General features: G+C 33.9%; 2 protein-coding genes across 2 annotated transcripts; one reads left to right on the top strand and one right to left on the bottom strand.

Annotated features, from left to right (window-relative positions):
• Positions 1-1535: 1535 nt before the first annotated feature.
• Positions 1536-4277, top strand: LOC110941609 (stromal cell-derived factor 2-like protein). The gene is made up of 6 exons (XM_022183267.2): positions 1536-1693; positions 3057-3197; positions 3305-3445; positions 3633-3682; positions 3758-3887; positions 4024-4277. Exons 1-6 carry the CDS (start codon positions 1601-1603, stop codon positions 4114-4116), a joined length of 648 nt encoding a protein of 215 aa, XP_022038959.1. The 5' UTR covers positions 1536-1600; the 3' UTR covers positions 4117-4277.
• A 1207-nt stretch (positions 4278-5484) lies between these two features.
• Positions 5485-8285, bottom strand: LOC110941610 (40S ribosomal protein S12). Its single transcript, XM_022183269.2, has 5 exons — positions 8176-8285; positions 6358-6393; positions 5958-6246; positions 5818-5883; positions 5485-5727 (listed from the first exon to the last, which is right to left on the bottom strand). The coding sequence occupies exons 2-5, from the start codon at positions 6363-6365 to the stop codon at positions 5668-5670; spliced, it is 423 nt and encodes a 140-aa protein (XP_022038961.1). The 5' UTR covers positions 6366-6393; positions 8176-8285; the 3' UTR covers positions 5485-5667.
• Positions 8286-10160: the final 1875 nt, after the last annotated feature.

The raw sequence follows: 10160 nt of genomic DNA, 5'->3' as shown, positions 1-10160 counted from the left end.
ACAGAAATCAGAAAAAAGATGGTTTTTAACAATCGAAACAATCTTTATAAAATCAACTTTGTATAAAGTCGAATAACATAAATAACACAGATCTTGGTTCGATTTGATCTATTTACCTTTGATTTGAACCGGATTCTTGGTTGAAGATTGTGATCGGAGAACATAAACAAAGACTATTTCGCTTGGATCATGTAGTTTAGCTTTGATTTATGAAGGATTTCTTGATTTAACCTTGTGATCGGAGAAGGTAGGTAGAAGAGAGAGAACAGAGAGAATGAAGATCACCGATTAAGAATTGGTATGCACAATAATTGAGTAAAAACAATTTAAAGGACCCATATTCAAAATGGGTAATCTAGAAAACCCGAAACCCGACCCAAACTTTTTCGGATCCCGCGTATTTCTTTGGTTTTAGGTTTGTGTTTTGTGAAAGTTGGTTTGTTTATAGAGAATTACATGAATTCCCTCCCAAAATCAAGGTTCACTAAATCAATGGATGCCACATCAGCAAAATGGCTCCACCATTCAAGGACACATAGTCCAAATTATCTCATTTATTAATATATATAGATTTTACATTTTTTATATAAAAAAGATAGGCCATGACTCCTTGTCATTCCCCTAATATTATCAAAATCTTCCATTCCTAAAATAAGACCAACACAATCAATCTAGAAAGATTTTGATCATGTGTACAATTAAAATCTTCGCACAATCCAGCACATGATCTGCTCAAGATTCCTTCTCCGGTTAGAATTAAGGTAATATTAAGTTAAATAATAGTTAACTGATTTTATTTATTCAAAACAAGTTTTATCAAAGATCTTGGGTTTAATTCTAAGTAAGGAGTAAATTAGAGTTAATTTGCTGTAATTTAGGGGTGAGTAATATTTTTCATTTAAAAAATCAATTTTTTTATTTAAATAATTTTATATATAGTTCAGGTTTATTAAAAAATATATCATAAAGCTAAGAATTTTACTCTCATTAGTTTGTGAATTCTATTACTATATATAAAAACAACTTTTTTGTATAAAAATTGTTGATTCACTATTGATTATAACGATGCGCTTGAAGTAATTACAACGATTTATTTAATTTATTCAATTACAAAGATTTGTTTAAAATAGTTACAATTATGTGTCTAATCATACAACAATGCGTGTAAGTTTTCCAGATTTAACGCCTAAACAAATTGTACGATTACAATGGTGCGTTAAATCATTATAATGGTGCATATGAAACCATTATAATTTTTTTTTGTATGAGTGTTTATGTATGTATTTTTTTACCAACATAAATTTATTAAAATAGAGACGATTACAGACTAGTGACAGGTAGACGGACAACAAGCTACGCCGCTACTAAGAAAAAAAATAGAAACTAATGTATTTTGTGCTAGTTAAAATATGATACATCTAAAATATGCCAGGTGGAACGATGGCATTGGCGTCAGCTTTTGTAACGTACGTAATACGCCCATCGAAGACTTGATGGTCAAAGTCAACCCTACAAAGACTTGTTCGTTATTTAACAACTTCACAAAGAAAGCTTTATCACACACACTTTATTTTCCGGCCGGTGTTTTCTTGTGTGCACCATGACAACATCATCTTTCTTTGGTCTCGCTATCTTACTCTTCCTAACTCTACACTCGGATACCGTCTATGCCGCCACTTCTGAAGGCGTAGAGGTAATAATCTTTCCGAATTTCCGAATATCTAGTTCTTGCAACGCAACTAGGGGTGTAAACGAGGTCAGCTCGAGCCTAAATATAAGTTTGTTTAATAAATGAGCTCAACCTTCAAGTTGGGTAACAAGTCTGTTTAGGGGTGTTCATGGTCAGGTTTCGACGGTTTTTAGGCCAAACCGTTAGTAACAGTTTTTTATCATCAGAAACCGAAACCAAACCGTTGATAACTTTAATTGAACAGTTACTAATGGTTTGGTTTGGTTCCAAAGTGTGAATAACTACTAAATCAAGCTCGAGCTTGAAAAAAACTACTCACCACCAGCCGAGCTTGAGCTTTAGAAAATAGAGAGCTCAGAACAAGCTGAGGTTGAGCTCGAGTTTTTCTAAGTTAAACAATTTGTTACCACGTTTACTTAATTAATTTGTTAATGTTCTGATTATTTGAATACATTTGATTGCAATGCTTCCCCTAACCATTAGCTTCAGTTTCAAAATTGAAATGGATCAAGTAGGGTTGAGGATAATCCTGCATTTTTATTAAAAATTGTTAAAACAATTGCAAGATGTTGGTATTATGGTATATAAACCATAGATTTTGTAATAAAATCTAGAGCTAAATGTCATTTTAGTCCCTGTGGTCTGGGCCATTTTGCCAGTTTAGTCCAAAGATTTCATTTTTCGCATGTGGGTCCAAAAAGGTTTCGCCATTGTCATTTTAGTCCATTAGGTTAACTTCATCCATTAATTCTATAAACGAGAAGGGCAATTCGATCATTTTATATGGCCGAATTGCCCTTCTAGTTAACAGAATTACATATAAAATGACCGAATTGCTCTTCTCATTAATAGAAAAAATGGATGAAGTTAACCCAGTGGACTACAATGGCAACGGTGAAACCTTTTTGGACTCACACGCGAAAAATGAAACCTTTGGACTAAACTGGCAAAAAGACCCAAACCGCAGGGACTAATATGGCATTTAACTCTAAAAATCTATATTGTTAATTATATTATATATGTTGTGTATTAGTATTTTTAACTATGGATGACCTATGGAAGCGAGATCCCACAAAAGTGGCGTAGTTCAGACCTTTGCAAGTACAAGGTTAGGTGGTATTTAGATGTGAAAAAATTGTTGTTAAAAAAAAGTAATCATTCATATGATTCCAAAACAATTTACGCATATCAACCTCGAATTCGATCTTAATCCAGATACTGTGTTGTTGTTGGACACTTTAATAACACTTAATTGCTTGAATATTATTCAATCTGTGGGTAAATGACCAAACTTAAGTAGCAAAACCGATACAAATCCTATTAGAACTTAATTAATTGCGTTTATGCTCATTTCTTGTGGTGGTAGATTACTTATGGGTCAGTGATCAAGTTGATGCACGAACGAACAAAATTTCGACTACATTCACACAATGTGCCATATGGATCTGGCAGTGGGCAGCAATCCGTTACTAGTTTTCCAAATGTAGATGATATCAATAGCTACTGGGTATGTTCATTTTTCATTTTCATTTTGTACGTTTGAGTTACTTGATCGTACATTTTTTCAACTCATTTTCTGATTCTTTGCTTCAAAAATGATGTCTCACAAGCCAGATTGTTAGACCTGAGGCCGATACATACGTTAAACCTGGAGACAACATAAAAAGTGGGTCCGTCATTCGGTTGCAACACATGAGAACCAGGAAATGGCTCCATAGCCACTTGCATGCTTCACCAATATCAGGCAACCTTGAGGTGAGTGGTCAAAACAGGTTTGGGTTGACATGGATCATTTTTAGTACATGTTTAAATATGCGAGGTTGGGTTGATCCACAAACACTGTATTCTCTTTTAAGATTAAAATTTAAATGTTATACTTATACACGTTAATTATGATTACAAAAAACAATATTATGACAGTAGTAATTGAGGTTTGATGTAGGTGAGTTGCTTTGGAGATGATGGTAATTCAGATACCGGAGATTATTGGAGGTGAATCTTTGTTCATTTATTTGTAGTATGTATCAAGTATACAGAAAACATCTGAAACTCGTTTATGTTGTTAAGAATTGAAATTGTGGGGAGCGGGAAAACATGGAGACAAGATCAACGAATAAGGCTTCTCCATGTCGACACAAGTGGATATCTACACACCCATGATAAGAAATTTAGTCGCATTGCTATCGGTCAACAAGAGGTCAGAAACATTGTGACCCTTTTAACTGGGTTCCCTTTAAGAAAAATGTATTTGTTTGTTTGACCCGTTTGATAAAAAGGAACCCAAATGTAATGATCTAAAACCATTCCCGCGTGTGTTTCAACTTTCTTTGCAGGTTTGTGGTGTTAGGGAGAAACGAGCTGATAATGTTTGGTTGGCAGCAGAAGGCGTATATCTTCCAACAAACGAAAGCAAAGCGGCAGTGTAGTTTGCCAGTTAGTTATTTACAGTTATAGTTTTGTTTCTGGAAGTGAGAAGCTAATCTTATTGTGGGTCACAAGATGTAATAATGTGTTTATTATCAGTCTGCTTATTAAAGTTTCTGTATTGCTGGTTCTTCATAGTTCACCATCGCATTTCAAACATTCATACTTTCATGTTTTGTACGCCTCGCTTGCGGTATGTGCATATAATGTATATATGTGTGGGCCCTCGGGGGCAAAAGTGAAAGTGCATTAATTTTAACGTTATTTTACTAATTGCGAACCGTTTCGACCAGTCCCGTTTCGAATCAAACTGTTTCGACGCGAACCGTTTCGACCCGTACCGTTTTGACCAGTACCGTTTCGACCAATAGCATTTCGAATCGAACCGTTTCGACGCGAACCGTTTCGACCCGTACCCATTTTGACCCATGACCCGACCCAACCCATTTTAAAACCAAGTGTTTTGTGGTTTCTGATAATCTTATTCAAATATAAAGAATATGCCTCTATGTTAAAAACGCTGGGACATATGTGGTGCATTTTAGAATCATTATTTTGTTGAAATTCCTGGGAATTACATAATCAACTTGTATATGTTGTCTAAAAGACAAGTAATCAATCAGGAGTAGTATAACAGAGAAACATAGAAAGTTGCATAATTGGGTTTTTTCTATCACATACAGAGCAACATGGTTAATAACTTTTTAAAGAAATTATAACTATCGTTTTAAAAAAACATTTGTGATTTCTCAGGCTTTTATGCTACAACGAATTGTGATATCATGAGTTAGAACTTTGTTTTCAATTGCAGCATCCGGAAGTACCATTTCGACGCAAACCGTTTCGACCAGTACCATTTAGAATCGAACCATTTCGACCCGTACCGTTTCGAATAGAACCATTTCGACAGTTTCGACCCGAACCGTTTCGAATCGAACCATTTCGTACCGTACCGTTTCAAACCGAACAAAATTGCCCCTTGATGTAGAATCTCTTTAAAAAAAACATTTTTAACCAACCCGACCTGAAACCCGTTCTGACCCGAACCCGTTCCAACCCGAACCCGTTTTGACCCAAACCAAATCAACCCCTTTTGACTCGAACCCAATTTAACCCATGACCCGACCCAACCCGTTTTCCAAATCTAGCTATAACCTATATATCATACAACAGACCTTGACCTTTATTTGATTTTGGGCCGCTAGCCCGCTATACTGCATAAGTTCATAGCTAACCATGACTTTGAATTCTGTTTATATTTTTGAAGTATTCAAACGAAAAACAAACTAGTCCTCTCCAATCTTTATTGATTTTTAATCAATCACCAGCCGTTAGATCACATTACCAAGTACCAACATTAAGAAACAATATCATCTCAAATATGATTGAAACTTATAAAACATAAAGCCAAAAGACTGAATGAGCACAATCACTTGAAACCAAAAACTCCATAATCAGAATCTAAATCCATTCAAAATTTCCTAAAACAAAATGTTCCCAACACAGATGAAACACATCAAGTGATCTAAAACAAGTTTCGCGTCCCATTGTCATTAGTGAGATTTCACATACTCCTGAACAATGTGAAGACCTTCGCTTTCCTCACCGTAATCCTGAACAACAAACATTACACAATAAAAACAAATTTTACAACCCGTAAATTGAATTAGACATGTATAAGTGTCTTGAAATCAGAAACGTACCTTCACAACGAGGCATGAGCAACCCACAACCTTTCTTGCCTTCCCTTCTGAATCAATCTTGCACAACTGCAAGTTAACAATTTAAATAAATCATATTTAACACAACTGCAACTCGACCGAATGCATTAGTGAAGACTTACACCGGCCCACTCGCCAAGAGTCTTTGCAGCTGGAACTGTAACCAAGCTCACATTATGGTCAGCGCAAAGTGCTTTGACCAACTTTTGATAATCGGGCTGGTTACAATCTTCTGCCAAAACGCAAAGTAAAGCAGCGTGTTTTTCAATCACTTTCGCAGCCTCATGCAAACCCCTCACGAGACCTCCATGAGCGAGTGACTTTCTTAACACGAGCTGCAAAGCGGTCATGATATCCATGGGTTCACCGAGTGCCGGGGCGGGTGCCTCAATGGGAACAACAGCCTCTTCACTGTATGCACACAAAGAATAACAAATTTAACATGATTTTAAATATGAAAAGTAGAGTGCTGATTAAAATTTACAAAATTAAACAAAAGAGTGTGTTTTTTAGTTAACATACCCTGCCATGTTTCTGTAGATTAGATCTTCTCACAAACTGCGTTGAACCAGAAACCAAGTTAGTATATTATAAAAATATAGTTGAAAGTAGTTAAAATCATGAAATATACCATGTTTTAGTAGTGTTCTAACTATAACGACGCGTGAGTTTCGATAATGTTCCATTCTTGTGAATATTTTCATACCATTACCTTCTCCTTCATGTTAAGCTTTAAAAAATAATCGCTAAATAGTAACCAAGTTTCATAAAATAAGAAAATTTTGGTGACTTTAGTTAAACAGATTTAGGGTTGCTTTAGCGTTAATCAAATTTGTTTGTGTGGTTTGTTCAATAAACAGGTTTGCAGGAATGTTTTTCTACGACTATTAAGTTAAATACATGATATTATCAGTTATATTTGGTTAAGTTCATCAAGTTCAAAGCTTTTTAATTCCAAATATACGAACGAAAGCAATGAGGCAAAATCTAATTCCAAATAAACGAACGAAAGCAATGGGACAATTTCTCTTTTCTATGGTGAATTCTCATTTAATGGTTTGAAGTTATCATTCCTATTCCAATTCAGTTGATCATATCCATGTATATAATTATAATATAAGTTGTCATATCTTGTTTTTTAACTGAAAATATGTCATCTAAATATCTTATAGCAACCAAGTTTCACAACATTAAAAAAAGTTGGTGACTTTAGTTTTTTTTCTTTTAGTTAAACATATAAAAAAAACTTGGTTACTATTAGATGACATATTTTCAGTTAATAAAACAAGATGTATATAATCAACAGAAATGTGAATTACAACTGCAAACTATTAAAATGAGAATTTACCATAGAAAAGATTAACTGCTACATTGCTCTCCTTTTACATCAGATCATAAATGATTTAACATGTCATATATATTTGTATTCAAAAACCTTTAACTTGATCAATTTACCTCAAATAAACAAATAACATCATGTATATAACTTAATAAAGCCTTAATAATCAAGAAAACATTCCTACTAGGGCTGCAAACGAACCAAACGTTCGGCAAACAGTTCGTGAACCGTTCGGCGGGAAGTTCGTTTGTGTTCGTTCGTTTATTAAACGAAACGAACACGAACAAGAAATTTCGTTCGTTTGGTTAAATGAACAAACATGAACAAAGAACATGTTCGTTTGTGTTCGATAGTTCATTAGTGTTTTTAGCTTTTATATTTATTTAAATACTTCGAAATTCCGACAAATTAAACATCTAATAAGTGCCAGCGTATTATATGTTTTTTTCATGAACGATTGTTTGTCTTCGTTTGTTTCCTTTTGTGTTCATGAACATTAGTTTGTGCTCATTTGTCTTCGTCAATGTTCGTTTTTGTTTGTTGCCTAAAATTAACAAACAAACACAAACGAACACGAACAAGTTCATTTCCTTAACAAACGAACACCAACATAAAATCCCGTTCGATAAGTGTTCGCGAACGCATATATTTCTTAACAAACAAACACGAACAAGGTCGTTCGGTTCGTTTGCAGCCCTAATTCCTACAAACATGTGTATCAAACTAATCACACAAACAAATTCATTTATAACCTAAAATAACCATAAATCTGTGTAGTGACAAAAAATTATAACCATAAAATTGCCTATTTTCACTATCACTGTCAAAGTAAACGATTGTAGAATCCATAATGACTAATCCGATACGCATTTTAACTAACAACCTCCATAACTTGGTAATTTGGATTAATACAGTAAAATTAACAGAAGATCTGTATATTCATATGAAAGACTGACATTAATTCATAGCAAATTTGAGAGATATGAGGACGAGTGGAGTACCTGCAGCTGCTGCTATGAAGGTATCGGAGAAACGCAAGGGTGTGAGACGATAAAACCCTAGCTCTATATAAAGTGTGTCTTGTTTTATTTAGCCCTTAATGTATTTTAATTTTTAACATTCGGCCCTCTAATTATTTCCAACCAAAGATGATAGAGTAAGTAAATTATTGAGTTTAGGGCACTTCAGTCGAAAAATAATTTTTTTGTATCTGAGTCCCTAAGGTTTCATTTTTTATTCCATTTTCATCTAATTAGCAAACTGGATTAGAATTTTCTGTTAACTTTTGTCAATTTGTCAACAGTTAACATAAAATTATAGCTCAATTTGTCAATTTGATGAAAATGTCAACAAAAATTAAATCTTAGAGACCCAAATACAAAAGGTTTCATTTTTGGACTGAAGTGGCAAAAGTGGCTTAAACTCAGGGCCATTTTGACATTTTACTCATTGTTATTTGAGTTTCTGGTTTTTTTATGATTTTAACTACTTAAGTCCAAATATCAAATTCTTAACTATCAGAGCATGTGTTTTTTCAATTGAAACTATTTGAGTTCAATTGACTAAGGAGTTGTTTGTTTCAGCTTTTAATGTGCTCTTAATGGTTCAAATCTCTTGTATGTGTGATTGTGATTTTACTACAGATACATGTTGCAACCCAAATAGTGTTTAAAGCATAAAATGGCCAAGTATGAAATCACAGTTTGCAAAGATATTCCACACAAACGAGTGAGCGGTTTTGAAGGATGGAATACCAAAGTTACCCTAAAAAGATAAACAAATGTGTATGAGTATTTTGGACTTACAGATTGGGAACGTAAACAGGGGTGGATCTATGTTGAGACTTATGGGTTCACACAAACCCCCTCGGTTTCAAATTTTTAGTAGAAATGTTCATAGAAAATTTGATATGAACCCATAAAAGAAATTTGGGATGAACCCATTAATAAAATTGATAGGTGGCCGAGTGGTTAAATCCTATATTTCCATGCTTGAGGTCAGTAGCTCGACTCCTCCTCTCGTTAATTTCTTTTTTTTATTTTACAATCTAAAACAGAACTTAGGGGTTTAACATTAAACCAGCTCTCCCATGACCCTATTTTTAAAACCAACAAACCACGAAAATAGATCCCCAAATCTCTAAATAGGAACCTAACCATTGAATTTGTTATCTTGGCAACGTTCCTGTACATGCTAGTAATGAATATGTTTTTTTTTTTTTTTTTTACGGATACCAATTAAATTAGATTGTAATCTCATGGGTTTTTAGGGAAAGTTCAGCAACGACATCAATAGTTCCTGTAAACTGGTTGTTTTGCAAATAAATGAATCCAAAGCAAGAATGATTTTTATTACCGGATCAGAGGTTATTTTACTATTAGTTGGCTTGCATATAGATGGGCCTTTGGGTTTCTTTGTACCTTGTATTGATCAACATAATAGAATACAGAAAAATATCAATCTTTAGTCTTAACTTAGTTGTGGGTCGAAGATGTAATGCAACGTTTTCATCTTGAAAACTCGTAGCAAAAAAACTATAAGTACTTTTTTTTAATTCGTATAGACCATCCTACTTATATTATTTTGTTTCGAAATTTCTAATGATAGTGAAATTCTTATTATTGTATTGTATCTTTATTATGTGATGAACCTTACCCGATCTGAACCGTCGGACCGACCCGAAAAAATTTATGTCCGGTACTATGAAATGAGCATTTAAAAACAGTGAACCCACTGAAAAAAATTCCTGGATCCGCCACTGAATGTAAACGAAGTTACAAGTCCGAAATATATTACATAAAAATATATACCGTCTTAAATACTCATTAGAAGTCTGAAATAAGGAATCCAAGTTTTTGGATATTCTCCACCTTAACATAATGTTCAACCATGGTTTGGTTGATACCATGGTTGGGTTTTTGGAATGAGTATTATATAGGTATATATATTATTACTTATTTTGTCAAGTATGTCAAGCATTTGTTAA

The sequence above is a fragment of the Helianthus annuus genome, chromosome 5 (assembly GCF_002127325.2).
Source record: "Helianthus annuus cultivar XRQ/B chromosome 5, HanXRQr2.0-SUNRISE, whole genome shotgun sequence".
Taxonomy (NCBI): domain Eukaryota; kingdom Viridiplantae; phylum Streptophyta; class Magnoliopsida; order Asterales; family Asteraceae; genus Helianthus; species Helianthus annuus.
This window is presented reverse-complemented; position numbering and strand designations above follow the sequence as displayed.

Bases quoted from the DNA above. Each gene is read 5' to 3' on its own strand.
- LOC110941609 (XM_022183267.2), top strand. From the start codon at position 1,601: ATGACAACATCATCTTTCTTTGGTCTCGCTATCTTACTCTTCCTAACT. The intron at 1,694-3,056 runs GTAATAATCTTT...TTGTGGTGGTAG, and splicing joins CCACTTCTGAAGGCGTAGAG to ATTACTTATGGGTCAGTGAT. The intron at 3,683-3,757 runs GTGAATCTTTGT...TATGTTGTTAAG, and splicing joins GATACCGGAGATTATTGGAG to AATTGAAATTGTGGGGAGCG.
- LOC110941610 (XM_022183269.2), bottom strand. The intron at 5,884-5,957 runs GTAAGTCTTCAC...GTTAACTTGCAG, and splicing joins CTCTTGGCGAGTGGGCCGGT to TTGTGCAAGATTGATTCAGA. The intron at 5,728-5,817 runs GTACGTTTCTGA...TTTGTTGTTCAG, and splicing joins GCTCATGCCTCGTTGTGAAG to GATTACGGTGAGGAAAGCGA.